The 15,672-nt window shown below is 37.9% G+C and overlaps 2 protein-coding genes across 3 annotated transcripts in view; one reads left to right on the top strand and one right to left on the bottom strand.

Annotated features, from left to right (window-relative positions):
- The window catches only part of LOC143857800 (uncharacterized), a 32,178-nt gene extending 20,465 nt beyond the window's left edge, over window positions 1-11,713 (bottom strand). The window contains exons 1-4 of one of the 2 annotated variants that reach the window (XM_077368295.1): window positions 11,359-11,482; window positions 10,329-10,501; window positions 7,067-7,170; window positions 1,367-2,235 (exon numbers count right to left, since the gene is read on the bottom strand). In XM_077368295.1, the coding sequence (XP_077224410.1) occupies window positions 1,367-2,235; window positions 7,067-7,170; window positions 10,329-10,335 (980 nt within the window). In that variant the 5' untranslated portion in view covers window positions 10,336-10,501; window positions 11,359-11,482. Of the gene's footprint in view, window positions 1-1,366; window positions 2,236-7,066; window positions 7,171-10,328; window positions 10,502-11,358 lie in introns of both variants that reach the window. The other variant, XM_077368294.1, reaches the window with a different exon arrangement.
- Window positions 11,714-12,940: 1,227 nt separating this feature from the next.
- Window positions 12,941-15,214, top strand: LOC143857969 (rhodanese-like domain-containing protein 10). The gene is made up of 2 exons (XM_077368535.1): window positions 12,941-13,470; window positions 14,648-15,214. The coding sequence occupies exons 1-2, from the start codon at window positions 13,019-13,021 to the stop codon at window positions 14,847-14,849; spliced, it is 654 nt and encodes a 217-aa protein (XP_077224650.1). The 5' UTR covers window positions 12,941-13,018; the 3' UTR covers window positions 14,850-15,214.
- The last annotated feature ends 458 nt before the right edge of the window (window positions 15,215-15,672 follow it).

Below are 15,672 nucleotides of genomic sequence, written 5' to 3'. Positions count from 1 at the left end.
GCCTGCAAAGCATAATAATTGTGAATCTTTTGGAGAAGATTTAGAGGTTAATAACCAAGGTAACAACATGATAATTTGTGGCTCATTATAAGCTATGGAGAAAAGATGTGCCCATTCACTGGAACCAACTGATGAAAGAATGCAAGTAGGCTAGTATAAGAATGTGGATACAGAAGAATAATAATGGTCATTTCCACATGCATCAATATAATATTATAGATTTGCAATACTTAAAACGCATAATTTGTGAACTTGCGTGTTTTCTGTATTCTCGTTAGAAATATGATTTGGAGCCAACTTTTCCATTTAAGAGAATGTCAAGTATAAGACTAAAGTCATAACTAGGTGCTAAATACATCACTTCTGTTTCAACAAAGAATTTTCCCGAGAGCTGCCTACATTACGCTTTTTTTTAGAAATGATGCCTACATTACACTTATGTTGAATTATAGGCAGAAGGTTGATTTATGTGACATGAAAGAGTTTCAAATTACTGTAACCTAAATGTCACCTTCTCAAATACACTAGTTTCATTCATAACTATATATTATATTATTTTTTTGTTAAACAAGGACCTCAAACTCCGATATCTGACCTGCTATGTTACATGGATTTTTCTGAATGGGCGAAGAATCCATGTCGGACACATCCTGGATCCCAATACTTTAGGATTCACGGAGACACTTCTAGGTCTCTTTTAATTGTTTTTTTTCTGAATATTGCTACCACAACCTTACAAGTACCCCATGTTTTAAGTTTTACCCATCCTAATAGTAAGTTTTTTATATTTTTTATATGAAAATAAAACATTGTATTTACTAAACAAACTAAAATTTTTAATAAACTATTTATTATAATTAAAAATTCAGAATTAATTTAAATATTTTGGCGAATCCATGAATCTTTATTTTTGAGGTTTGCCGAATCCGACACTCGATACGAAAGTCAGAAAGCAGGATTCCGACACGGCGACTCATATCCGTACTCATGCAACATAGCTTACCTGTGATATTTGTAGATTTACATATTTGGACCTTGATATGAAGACTTAGAAAACAGTTTCTGAAATTCCTTTAAGAAATACAATGTAAATCACCTTATTCTGCTTTTACTATTTCGATCCCTTTCTTTTATAGTTAAGTATGAAGTTTGAACCCCTGACCTCGACGTTACACACCTAAGGGTCACTATAACAGACTAACAGAGTAAAGCCACAGCTTAATTGACTTGTGGTAATGAGTCGTATTACCAAAAAAGTGTTCATACACCTCGAGTCTTCAGAACCCAGAATACATTATCCTGAAAAGTAGTAGGATATAAATGAATACAAGAAAATGCCTAAATAACATGCAGCTATCATACTTACCCATATCCAACTGTTTGCAGGAACATTTTAAGGAGTTCTATGGCCGAACATTGCTTTCTGTAACTATCGCTGAGGACTTTCAATGTACAACCTAGTTTACTGATATGACAGCTGAGAAATTGTGAAAGGACATCCATTGAAGCCTCAGTTGCACCTTCAATCCCAACACTTGTCAGAACACGAGCTACTACCTTTTGAGCCATTTGGGATGCTTGATCTTGGCTAAGAGGTTTTTCATTTCCTTCAGACCCATTCTTTCCCCTACATTTGCTTCTCCCAACTTCCATCCTAAGGTATTCTGGCTTTATACCAAATTTTTCAATCATTGCTGCACTCCAGCCTGTAACAGGGGTTAAATTGTCAAGAACCCCATAAAACTCCATCTTTTGATTGTCTTCCTGCCTATTTGTTGGTGGGAGTGCACAATCAGGTACACAATTATATGGAAACATCATTTCTGGGAAGAAAAAATTATCATCCTCAATTGAATTACTCATGTCTGAAACAACATTTGTATGCATGTGGGACCCATTCTCCCAGATGGGATGGGCAAAACCCATATACTCATCTTCCTTAAAAGCTTGCCGCCTTCTCTTATGTTTCTCAAGAAGTCTAAGGTAATTAGACATCCCTTCAGGTGTTCTCTTGTGGCATTCTATGTTCCCAACAGGGAATTTGTGCTGTTTGGTAGTGCCCATTCTGTACTTCTCAATATATTGGTTATACCATGTCTCTGGCAACTCATCATGCCTATGCCTCTGAGATACAGTTTCAGACTCAGGATCAGAGTATCTTGATCCAGCATTAGAAGCTCGATCGAAAGAATGTTCATTAAGTTTGCAAGGATTAAAGGCTACTCTGGATTGTGTCTGCATCAATGGAGTAAGAGAAACAAAAAGTAAGAAACAATAAACAAGTATCACTTCTACAGTAATCTTTGGTGTGTGAAAAATTGTTAAAGCATAAGGGTGCATATGGCTGGACAGAGCTTTGTTTTAAAAAAATAATTAATTGGATTCGACCTGAAACCGACCTGATTATAATGCAAATTTTAACCTAAGAAACAGAAGATGGACTAAAATTGCATCTCTACTAAACCAAATTTTGTTAATGCATAAGGGTGCATATGGCTGGACTGAGCTTTGTTAAAAAAACATTTAATTGGATCCGACCTGAACCTGACCTGATTATAATGCAAACCTTAGCCTAAGAATCAGAAGATGGACTAAAATTGGAAACAAAAAACCGAAGTAAAAACCTACTGTACTATGCATGGGCTTGCGAAACCTTTTTTTTCCTGCACATGCTAAAAATAAATTGAATAAACTCTGATATGGTAGTGACGAAATAAACAATAAAAAAATAGATGAACTAGCTTTCCTTTCACATTATGTGTTCTTTATGGACACAACAAAATGGAAGAATCTTGAGCATTTAGGCATCCAATCCAAGGTCTGTCCGATCTATGACAACTATACGATGCAGACAATGGACGGAAATACAACTCGTCATTCCAAACCCTAAGACAAGGATATGGATACAGGTATCCGAAATCCAGAGATAAGACACAAGACATGACCTGTGTTCTTTTTTTTACTCTTAAGTTCTTATTTTTCTTATTATTGTTGGCTTTTATACCTTAGTTATAGATTCCGAATTTTTGAATATGGGTTAACTTACCAACTTCTCCAAAAGCTTAAGCTGTTGGAGAAAGGCGTTATTTATCTTTTATGCTTTAACACTCCCCCGCACGTGTGGCCCAGTTGGCAAACACGTGGCACATGTGGTCCCACTTTGGGCCGACCATCGCATGTGGATTTTTGCTATCCGGGAGGTTTGAACTCGAGACCTTTGGCTCTGATACCATGTTAACTTACCAACTTCTTCAAAAGCTTAAGCTGTTGGAGAAAGGCGTTATTTATCTTTTATGCTTTAACAGGTATTATACTTCTTTGATTTGTATACTTTGTTTATAGGTGAAAACATGGAAGCTGAGATCAAATCTAGAAGAAAAACTGATTAAAAAGATGGAAACTGTTCATAAAAGAGTTCACAAAAGAGCAAAGGAATGGAGAATAGTGGCATGTTTACAACACTCAAAAATGCCCTACAGAGAAGTCATGAACCATTTTGATTATCCAGAGACTGACAACACGTCACACAAGAATAGCACCTCATTTGAGGCCATTAACCACACTGTTTCTGAAACTAATATAACCATTATTTGAAAAGAACCACATTAATTCTAAAACCAATTGCATAATAGAATATATGCAAATAAGTTTGAGAGGTACCCAAAAAAACCCTAAGCTTCTCAATCGTTTTGAAGAAAAGGGTATTAAGCATTAATTGAATAGAAAAGGCTGCAGGAAGTTACTTGTATAGCTTGAAGAAAGAGAGGGTACTATATGGATATCTATTAGGATAGGAGGTAATGAGTAGGTGATAAAATTCGAGGGCAACTTTGGATTAAAGGACAATAGAAACAAGGCCTGTTTCCAATGGATGAAAATACTATAAGAGCAAAGCTTGTTTTAAGTGTCTAAAGATACAAAATCATTACGTGGAGGAGAAAAGAGAGATAGAGGACCATTAAAAAAAAGGAGAGATAGAGGAAGTGATAGTGACTTTCTTTAGCAATCTCTATTAAAAAATATAGTGTACAGAATCCAACAATATATGGCTTGGCATCCCAAAAACCTTTGGGATAGAGAAGCTAATTGATTGAAAAGAGACTGGAGCAGTATTGAATTCAATCAAAGTATCAAACAACCCTGGCACACCACGCCATCATGTATCACATTCCTTGATTTCAGCTTTCTACAAAAAAATGGGAGTAATAAGATTTATTATTAATTCTTTCTGGAAGATATTTGAGTCCTAAACAGTATGTCCCAACTCTGTCGAGCATATAGACCATTTTACAGACCAAACGTAGGCTATTCCCTAACTCTCACAGGAGCGGCCTTTAAATAGATCGAAACGTGGCAGACATGGAATATGTTTTTCATTCCCCATTTTACTAGACTGAGCCGGAGGTAACTATTGAGGATTTGGCTAGGCTCAGCTAGCAACCCAGCAAGTCAGTGGAGTTATACATAGCCTTATTCAAAAGGGCTATGAATAGATGCCACTCCAATTTGCAACAGATTGATTACATAAAATTGGGCCAGAACAGAGTTTGTTTGGAATTAAGGAAAAAGTTTGCAAGTCAAGAGTTTTTAGACCTTTATCATTCGGTTTCTAACGCTGCACGATACGAAAGTCTAATTAAAGAAGAAGAACAAAAGCTACCATTCAAAAAAAAAAAAAGGAAGAACAAAAGCATATTTCATCAAAAGGGGCCTCCTATCGGGATCCTAATTATGAAATTACTATGGTCGAGGCCGAAACCAATCTCAGTGAGGAAGAGTCTCCTGACAAAACTGAGATCATTTTGGCTGAGCATGTAGGTAATAAACCTTACCTCTACAAAGTTCTCGTTAGACCATGTAAGCTAAGCGATAAACCTACTGGCAACGTTAATGGAAAGAGGTGGGTCAAAGACCAAGAATATCTTTGACCATTTGCTCAAAGACAAACAATTGAAGTTCCCAGAAGGTCACGCTATTTCTTCTCCCGACGAATTGAAAAACAAGAAGTATTGCAAATGGCACCATTTATGGAGCCATAATACTAACAATTGTATTGTTTTACTCAAAGCTTTACAGAAAGCCATCACAGAAGGATGGCTCAAATTTTCTGAGAAAGAAAAGGGGGTTATGATAGTGGACGAAGATCCGTTCCCATCTACTGTGGATGTCAATGTGGCAGCAATGAACCCAATAGTGAAAAGGATCAGTTAGCCGAGTTCAAGCAAGACTGGGGGACAAGACCGAGATGATAAAAAGAATGGAATTTCTGTCAAAAATTTACTAGAACTGATTGTGATTCCAAAACAAATGGGGACTGAGCAAAAGAATCTAAGGCCCCGTTATTTTAAGTGTATGATGTTTATTTATTTTCTGGTGAAGTATAGTGCTGGAAGTATCAGTGCTCTCGCCAGTAAAAAATCAACCAAAGCATTCAATATGATGAGAAGATAAAGTATTAAATGTGAACCTTTGAATGAATATCAACACTTGGAGGATGACTGATAACTTCTATATGCATTTCTCTCAACTGTTTGAATTTTTTTTATTACAATCTGATTTAATAGATTAATGGGAGAGCAGAAATCAAATGATTTGGGGTAGAGAAAATGGGGAAATGGGAAAATGAGAGATTACCTTATGCACAAGCAGCTTGTCAAACGTTTCAAGGATACGTTTGGTCCATACAAGGTCAAAAATCCGATGAAAGGCGGAGGTCGAGCTGGCAATGGAGAGGGAAGGGCAGAGAGAGAGAGAAAAGAGGGGAGGGGGGAGAGGCTACGGTGTTTGGTAGAGGGTAATCGACTTAGCGAGAGTCGAGAAATAAGAAATAATGTTATTAGAGGTTAACTTATAATTTAAGGACAAAAGGGAAAATTGGAAATTTAAAAAGGTAGCGTAACATCCTTCTAAATTTTTCAGGCGGGGGAATGCCAACCTTCGCCCCCTACCTCATCCTTACTCTAGGGTATCCTGAATCTTCTCCATAGCATCTGATAATCCCCCTACGTGTTCCACACCATCTCTTAGGCATCTTATGACATTAAGAGAGTCTCCTTCAATAATAAGCTCCCAGCCATCTTATAACATTAACAGAGTCTCCTACAATAATAAGCTGATTCAACTATGACTGGTCCAATAATCTAATACTATGAAGAAGCGCAAGCATGTCCTCTATATAATCCGTGACAACAATTAGACCCGAGTACGCCCAAATAAGACCTCTGTCAGATGTCTGCGGCAAGCCTCCAATACTAGCCGGCCAAGGGCTACCAATACTCAAGCTGTCTAAGTTCAATTTCAACTTCCACGGAGGAGGTGGTTCTCATTTTGCCTTGATTTTGTTTATAATATTATTCTTAGCTCTTGATAAGAAAAAAGGAAAAAAGTCACATGATTATGGTTCATAGGATTATGATCAAGCTAAATATTCATTTCAACTTTGATGGGAGATCAATTACAACCTAGGGCAGAAAGAATAGGAGACTTCAAAATACTATAGAGGTGAAGTGAGCTAACCTTCTTGAGACCTTTAAGTACCAAAGATTCAAATGAAGCAAAGATTTGGGTGGAGACTTCAAAATACTATAGAGGTGAAGTGAGCTAGCCTTCTTGAGACCTTTAAGTACCAAAGATTCAAATGAAGCAAAGATTTGGGCACTCACGGAAGCATTAAGGCTCTTCCGAAAAATCTAGCATCAAAGCTATTAATTAAAGATGAGAAATTAGATTTCATCGCACGGCCACTGAAGACAAATCTGGGTACGGTGAGATTAGATTGCATTACAGATGAAATCCTGCACTTGGCCAAGGGTATGCGTCATTTGACTATATTTTGCTCCGCTGATGAGATAGCAGACACTCCTTACCAACGAAGTGAGTTGTGTATTGGGAGCCTCTGCCAATCTCGTATTATGTTTTGGACTTTTGCTTTCATTATTAATAATACCGACATAAGTTGAAGTGAGAGAGAGAGAGAGGGAGAGAGAAGGCTAATCAGATATTGAAAAGTAATTGGCTTCACAGCAAAGTAGAAAACTCATCAAATATAGCAAGATCCTAGACCAACCTTAGGATGCATTGAATTTGGTGGAACAGAGCCTTCTTGATGCTGAACCCCATCTTGCAAATCTTCTAACGAAAAATATATATCATCCCCATGTAATTGCAAATCTGGAAGAAGAATAAGGTAGATTAAAAAAAAATCCAAAGAATTATAAGAAGCAAACATAAGAAAGTGAGAGAGAGAGAGAGAGAGAGAGAGAGAGAGAGAGAGAGAGAGAGGCGGCTATATCAAGCATAGAGGTAAAGCTTATATCAAATGAATAAATCGATGAAAATAATACACCAATAAAACAAAGCATGCCAATTACCACAAACTCCCCATCTAAAAAAACTACTTTGTAAGAAATAAGCACCATATAACAGATACAAGCCCAAGTTGGACTATGCCTTGTGTACTACATTTAGCATGAGAGTGTTTGCAATTTTAGAATTCAGCAGCAGAGCACAGTCGAACACCATGGCAGGAGCAGAACAGAGAACAAGTGAGTTTTCTATGGGTTTAGGTTACATAGTAGGGCTGCACATTTAACCGCCTAAACCGATAAACCGAACCGAACCAGGCCTTTCGGTTTGGTTCGGTTCGGTTTTTAGTGGCACTGGTTCGGTCACGGTTTCGGTTTTCCATAAACCGTTTGGATCGGTTCGGTCACGGTCTAGGAAAAATTTCAACCGGAAGAACCGAACCGAACCGATGGTATTTTTGCCATTTTTTTATTTTTTGTTATAAATCATATATATATCAATTTTCTTTACTTGGCACACCCAAATCTAATGTATTTAACCGGAAAGAGAAGAGACCGACCAAAATGGGTGGTTCCAAGTACATAAATGGGCGGAAATATAACACCAAAGACCAAAAGAATAACTTACTACACGCTGAAAACTGAAAAGGGATAACCTCATAACCCTAGCTGACGGATTTTTCTCTCAAATCTCTACTCTATCTCCACTCTCTCTCGGCCAAAACAGAAAAACCCTAGCCTAAGAAGGATTTTGTGCTTTTGATTCGCGAAAGAAGGATTTTGTGCATTTGATTCGGTAGCTGCACATTCGATCTGCGAAACGGCAAAACCCTAGCATTTGATTCGGATTTTTCTCTCAAATCTCTACTCTTTGAGGTATGCTTGAATATGCATCCATTTTTCTTTGAGGTATGCTTGAATATGCATCCCTTTTTCTGCATTCGATATGCTTGAATATATCATTACCCCCTAAATCGTGTAAACTGAAGTAAAATTTCGTCAAAAATGTTTTTTCTTGTAATCCAAACAGGGCATAAAAATAGCAACAATCCAACTCAAGGAAATCGGATAAACCGTGAACCGAACCGAACCGATCTGGTCAAGATCGGTTTGGTTCGGTTCGGTTTGACCCCCAAACGGTTCGGTTACGGTTTGGAAATTTTCCAAACCGATGGCATCGGTTCGGTTCAAGAAATCCCCCAAAACCGAACCGGACTGAACCATGTGCAGCCCTATTACATAGCAGACTAGAAACACATGTTACTGGCAGGACAAAGCTTCAAGTTTCCAACAAAAGCATATTATCTTGACTCACTGCGCAGCCATATGACCCAGGCGACACTAAAAATCAAACAGTCATTCCCACTCAAATGGAACTTGTTACATAGAAACTGCTCGGGAAATGGTTACCAATCCCTCTCTTACATAAAAATCCATTACAATTACAATCAACACAATTACGAGAAACCCGTTAAAAGTATGGCTCAACACATTCAATTCAAGCACAAAACTGCCCAACAGGTGGAATTTTGATAACTACCCAATCCCACTACCTTTCCTAAGGACTCGGATAACCTCAAAATCCTATCAATATATGGCATGTTGGACAAAGAGTTACAAGAAAGAAGATATGCAATTGTTAGAGGAGATCAAATCTTGATCATTGATTGTAAGGAAAACTTGATTGTTGGATTTGGGTGAGGTAGATTAAGTAGTTTTGATAGATTAGGGAACTAAGCTAGATTTTGGCCCTGTTTATTTAAGATTGTGTGCGCTAAACCAATTATTGGACTCAAATTTAAACATAATTTTGAGTCCAATAATCGTTTGGCACACACAATCGGTTGTCATAATCTTAAACAAGCAAAGCCTTAGGGGCCGTTTGGATCATGGTTTTAAATTTCAACCGAAATCCGAAATTTCGGGTTTCAGTCAGGACCGACACCGAAACGTCACATACCCGAAATGGTATTTTATTTCGTCCGAAATTCCGAAATTTAACCCAAAAACCTGTTTTTTAATTAATTTAATATTTTACGAAAATTTCGACCGAAATTACCGAAATTTCGGCCAAAATTTGGCCGAAAATTGATATTGAATAAAATAATATTTTTATCTTTTCGCCGGATTTCGGCCGAAATTTCGAAATTTCGATTTCGGTGGGGTCTAAAACCGGTACCGAAACCGAAATTTAAAACCATGGTCTGGATACGCGGATTTTAGAATCCAGGTTTTTAGTTTGAAAACCTAGGAAGCACGGGTACTCTCCCCGTGCTCCCGCACCCGCACCCGCACCCGACACGTATGGGGTGCGGGTACGCCCAGGGTACGTACCCCATTTAAAAAAAAAAAAAAAAACCAGTTTTGGTGGTTGGGTGCGCACCACGCGTACCCGACACGTCCTGCTTCTTCCTGCTGCTTTTCTTTCCTCTCCTGTACTTCTCTCTACTTTCCTGTACTCGGTATTTTATGTAAACCATTTAAGTAAATGTCTTTACTATTTTATTGTCCATTTACTTAAGATTTACATGTAAATAACAGAATACCCCCCTTTTGGATTTATTAAAAATAGTTTCAACACCCAAATCTAAAAGGAAAAAAAGTCAACTCTCCAGTTCTAGTACAAAATTCAAAGAAAAAGGGTCGGGTCAAAATTTTAACTTTCTTAACTTCCAAACGGTGGGGTATTTTTCAAATTTTAAAAATTCATAAAATCTATTTTGTCCAAACATTATTAAATCCCAAAAGTCCGGTAAAAAAAATCTCATAATTTGGTCTCTAAAAATTATTCATCTTGTCAGGCACTGGTCAACACACTGGTCACAGACTTTTTTTTCTAATGAATGATGTATTGATGCCTCATGTTATGAAATATGGAACTTAATCACTTAGGAAATGAAGAGTAATATTAGAATTTTCCATTTTGGTGATGTTATTGTTATTTGATTGCTCTACAATTATTATTTTTTTAATTTTTATAAATATATAATAAAATAATAAAATATATTATTATATTCGGCGTACCTGACATCGTTTCTTGGATTTTAAGTGAGAAATCTGAATTTTAGAAATCTCTCTCACATCCTGAGATTTCTAAAACCTCGAAACATAGGATGATCTGCTACTCTCTTGCTGACGGAAAGAAGGGCGAGAAGTCAGAAAACGACGGCTGGTCCACTTCTTCTCTTGTCTCTTATCTACAATTTTGAAGAAATCATGGATTCTAAAATCCGCGTATCCAAACAGCCCCTAGTTAGGATTTCTACCGTTATCACTTTCCATGATTATGCTAATCTCCTTCTATGTTTACCCTTTCAGTGTTTTATATAAATACTCATTAGGGTTTCTGTAATCAATCTAAGAAAGCAAAATTAAAGAAAATCTTTGATTTTATGAGCAATAATTCAAGAGAAACCATCAGCTACATCCCCAGTGTAAAAAAATGACAATCAAGAATCCTTAAGAAGCCGTTCGAATACATGGATTTTACAATCCAGGATTGCAAAATCTAATATTTTACAAGCTAAAACCTGATTTTACAAGCTAAAACATGTGTTTTGTAGGCTAAAACCTAGATTTTATTAACCATGTATTGTAATATTCAGGTTGAAGCATATAAAATCCATGCTTTAGCTTATAAAATCTAGTTTTTAGCTTGTAAATTCAGGATTTTACAGTTCTGGAATATAAAATCTAGGTTTTAGCTTATAAAATCCAGGTTATAGCTTATAAAATCTAGGTTTTAGCATGTAAAATCAAGGATTTTACAATCCTGGATCATAAAATCCATGTATCCAAATCTCCAGTAAAACATGCAAAGATGAATAGTAATTTCCAAACAATTGAAGCATAGAAAATTAGGGTTTCGGAAATTAGGGTTTCGAAGAAGAAAGAGACTTACATCCAGGATTGTAACATTCAGGTTTTAGCTTGTAAAATCCAGGATTTTACAATTCTGGATTAAAAAATCCATGTATCCATAATGGTAATTTCCATAAAATAGCAAACAATTGAAGAATAGAAAATTAGGGTTTTGAAGAAGAGCGAGACTTACATCCGGGATTGAGCTTAGAAAGAGCGGAGGAAGAAGAAGAAGAGGAGGAGGGTGGATTAGAGCGGAGGAAGAGAGAGACGATGGCCTTATCATATAAGAGAGCTCTGGCTCGGAGCTGGAGCTGGATTTGAGCCCTAGTTTTTGAATTGTCTGTGTTCATGAAGGATTCCCATGAGGAAGAAGAAGAGAGAAAATGGGCGAAGGTGGAGTAGTTGGATTCTCCGAGCCATGTTCTCCATACGCCGCCGGCTTCGAGCTTTCTAGCCAGCTCGTACCCTCTCCCGTCCTCGCCCAGCAAAGCCATTGATTTCTGGTTTTTTGGTTTCAGAGCTCGAATTTAACCCCCTTTGTATAGAAAAATTAGATTGATATGTCCAAAGCCCCTAGTTTTGATAGATACACCCCCGTAGCTCCACCTTACTCCTTATATTCATCTGATGGGTGGGTCCCACTGTGCAACTCGGGTCGGGTTCAACCCGAAAAAAAGCCGGGTCGGGTTCGGATTCGGGTTGAGGGTTTGGGCAACTCGACCCGAGCGACACCCAACATTTTTTTTGTAAGCTTAAAAACTCGGGTTGGGTCAGGTTGAACTCAGGTCAGGTTGGGTTGGAAAAATTGGTTCCTTGGGTCAGTGCCTCAACCCAACCTGATTTGCACCCGCACTGGTGACTCGAAAAACGGAGTTTTGATAAGGTTCCAGTATTTTCAAAAAAGACTGCATGGCTTACACCATGGGTTGATCCAAACCGTCCATTTGATGGGCCAGAACGTAAGTAGGTTATGCCCAAAATAATGTTTTCCATTAGATGATCCTAGCCTCCAATCTAAAGAAGTTTTCATAATATGCATCACCTCTCTAGATCGGAGGGTTGGGATCATCCTATAGAAATGATTTTTTGGGCACAACCTATTTAAGTTGTGCTCCATCACATGGACGGTTTGGATCATCTTATAGTGTGGTCCGTACAGTACTTTTTGAAGAACAATGGACTATAAGGGCTTACACCATATAAAGGGTGATGATATTTTCACCCCCTCTGCAGTACTTAGACACCCCCCTTATAACGTGATTTGACATAAAGTTTCCCACTTTTAACCAAGGTTTAAAATTTCGGTTTCGGTAAACCGTTTCGGACCCCACCAAAAGCCAAAATTTGGTAATTTGGTTCCAAATTCCGGACCCAAATTTCGAAATTTCGGACCGAAATCCCAAAATTTTGTAACACTTTTTTTTTTAATAAATAATGTCATTAAACCGAAATTTGGTAAAGGGCGAAAAATGGAATTTCGGAAAATTCCGGTTTCACTGCCCACTGGTATCCGAAATTTTGGATTTCGGTCGAAAATTTAAACCATGCTTTTAACATCAAATCAGGTTATAAGGGGGTGTGCACGTAATGCGGGGGTGAAAATATCATCTCCCCGTATAAAAACTCTGGGAAATGTTACCAGCACAACTATATTTTTATCTTTTCACAAACCCAGCTGTCTTTTCTTCTTTAATTGGTTCGTGAGAGTATCAAAATGTGGTTGTGCTGATATCATCTCCCTATCATTTCCTTCAAGAAAATCATATCACGACATATCTTCTTGGAGAAACTGTATGGATGAGGTTGTATTCTATTAGAGAGAGAAAGAGAGAGGGAGAGGGAGAGAGGGAATGGCAATTGCAGTTCATGTATTCCAGTTCACACCTACTTTTAACCCTAAGAGAGCTAGACCATCCTTCTCAGTAACCCCTAGTAGAATTGTAACAATGGCTTCATTTTCCTGGAGTGGTAGGGAACTGATAGAGTTAGGCACTGTGAGGCCGGTTCGGCCCAAGGACGCCTTTTCAGCCATGAAAGAGGAAGGTTTTGTGCTCCTCGACGTTCGACCCGTGTGGGAGAGGGAGAAGGCAAGTGTGCCAGGGTCTCTGCACGTGCCATTGTTTGTGGAAGACTCTGATGGAAGCCCCATTACCTTCCTTAAGAAATGGGTGCACTTAGGCTACATAGGTCTGTGGACAGGCCAACTTTTGACCACCATAAACAATGGTTTTCTCAAGGAGGTTGAGGAGATCGTTCCAGACAAGAATGCTAAGCTGCTTGTAGCCTGTGGAGAAGGCCTTAGGTAATCTCTCTCTCTCCCTCTCTCTTTCTCTCTCTCTCTCTCTCTCTCTCTCTCTCACACACACACACACACACAAGGATTTTACTCTGATGGAAGCCCTGTTTGGACTGCAGGAATTTCTTAGAATGGAAAAATATTTCTAAATTTTCCTAGTTTTTTTAGGGAAATGTTATCGGCACAACCATATTTTGATATTTGCACAAACCCAACTGTCTTTTCTTCTTTAGTTGGCTCCTAAGAGCTTTTTGGGAAATTTAATAACCTTTTTACAGCTCTTTAAATACTAACAGACAAAATAATTTGTGAAAGGGAAGGATATCAGCACAATCATGTATTGATAATTGCAATAACTCATCTTGTCTTTTATTATTTAAAGAGCTATCAAAAGTTATTACAGTTCCTAGGAAGCTTTCAACAAACCAATTAAAAAGAAAAGATAAGATGGGTTGTGCAATTATTAAAACATGGTTGTGCTAATATCATTTCCCTTTTGTGAAATGGTTGCGATGATCAGTGTTAAAAACATAGATCCGAGTGAAAATACGGGTAAGAAAAATCCTTGTCAACTCGGAGTGGACACGGCCAACAATGCGGTTGGCACAGTTGAGTAGTTAGTTGACGCGATCATAAATCTGGAGAGTCAAAGGAATTTTTATTGACTCTGTGAGGTAAAATGCAAAACGCAGTGGCAAAACGCGGAACACAACCAAAGAAAAAGGAAGTCAACTCAGGGGAGTCCATGCAGGGGAAGTTTAAAACTATGGTGCTGATATCATTTCCCTATTTTACAAATGAAAAAAGGATAACTTAAATAAAACCTCTTCAATTTTCACTTAGTGGGGCCTTCAATTTATGATAATATCTCTCTAAATTAACCTTAGTCATATCATTTTCCTCTAAATCGTGTAAATACATTTTTTTCCCAACTGAAAATTTTTCATCAGAAATGTTTTTTTTTTTTTCGCAATCCAAACAGGGCCGTAGTGGGTTCCACTTAGTATCTTTGGTATCTCAAAACAAGCCCATTTGTTGGGTGATTGACAATTGGACGATCCAGATCAATGTTTAATGGGGGTGCACTGATTACACATACTAAAAGAGATGATGGTTAATACACAGGGATCTATTGTGATTTAAAATGAGTTCCAGACTTGGCATCTGTAATGGTATTTTTCAGGTCTATGATGGCTGTGAAGAGATTGCATGAGGGGGGTTATCAGAACTTGGGTTGGCTCGCTGGAGGATTCAATCGCGCAGAAGAGGATGATTTTCAGGGTGTAGAAGGGACCACCAAATTACAGTACGCCACCATAGGTGGCGCCTCCTACTACTTTCTTCAAGTACTTCTGCTTTTACAAGCTGTTGGAAATAAAACTTGATATAAGCTTGTGCCAGGGTATGGAGAGTACAAAGGTACTATAATTATCTTTGATAGAGAGAAGTTTTCAAAAGCACTTGATCTTTCACGAAGCCAGGCTTCCTATATATGGCGAGCATCAACGAGAACTTTACTACTGCCAATTTCAATTGAAGGAGCCTTCATATCAATCACATCCTTGTAGAGGACTAGAAGAAAGTTTGCCATTTCTTTGTTTGCTCTTGAAGCCAAATCCTTTCCAACACTACTTGTGCCATTAGTGCTTAAGTTGGTATCCATTGGCTGTTATTTACTGCTTCGGAGGATGTTCTTGGAGATACATTTTTCTCCTTTATTAATATATTATTTCCAGTTTCCAATGTCGAATGAGGATCTCTTTATTGACAAATCAAGCTACCTAGGTATTAAACCATTTGAGGGGTATACTCAACTCAACTCAACTAAACCTTTGTCCCAAACTAGTTGAGGTCGGCTAATGAATCCTTCGAAAAAAATTCATGAAGAAGGTGAAAGAATCTACCCAGCTTAAATTGACTAAGTCTAATCCTGACTAAATCATATCACCAGTATGTGAAGAATAAATAATAGATCTAAAAAAATCTAAAAAATGGCTCAGATTTGTACCTAAATAGTGCAAAAGGGGACGGTAATTAAAAGAATAATGATATGGAGATCGAGAGGGGCATCAGTAGTACCAGACAAATAGCCTCTTCACATAATTTTTTATCCTGATGTTTTGGATTTTCCCCTTTAAATGGCAAAACTACCCCTCCAATGCCATGTGGCATGTAGGGATTTGTTCCTCTGCCCCCTCTTTCAGTCTC

This window comes from Tasmannia lanceolata, unplaced genomic scaffold, assembly GCF_043159265.1.
Source record: "Tasmannia lanceolata isolate RefF3 unplaced genomic scaffold, GAP_Taslan_0.1 ptg000025l, whole genome shotgun sequence".
Taxonomy (NCBI): Eukaryota; Viridiplantae; Streptophyta; class Magnoliopsida; order Canellales; family Winteraceae; genus Tasmannia; species Tasmannia lanceolata.
The sequence above is the reverse complement of the archived record's forward strand: the minus strand, read 5'-3'. Positions and strand labels throughout refer to the sequence as shown.

Coding starts and splice junctions, on each gene's coding strand:
- LOC143857969 (XM_077368535.1), top strand. CDS start 13,019: ATGGCAATTGCAGTTCATGTATTCCAGTTCACACCTACTTTTAACCCT. Junction 13,471..14,647: donor GCCTGTGGAGAAGGCCTTAG/GTAATCTCTCTC, acceptor GGTATTTTTCAG/GTCTATGATGGCTGTGAAGA.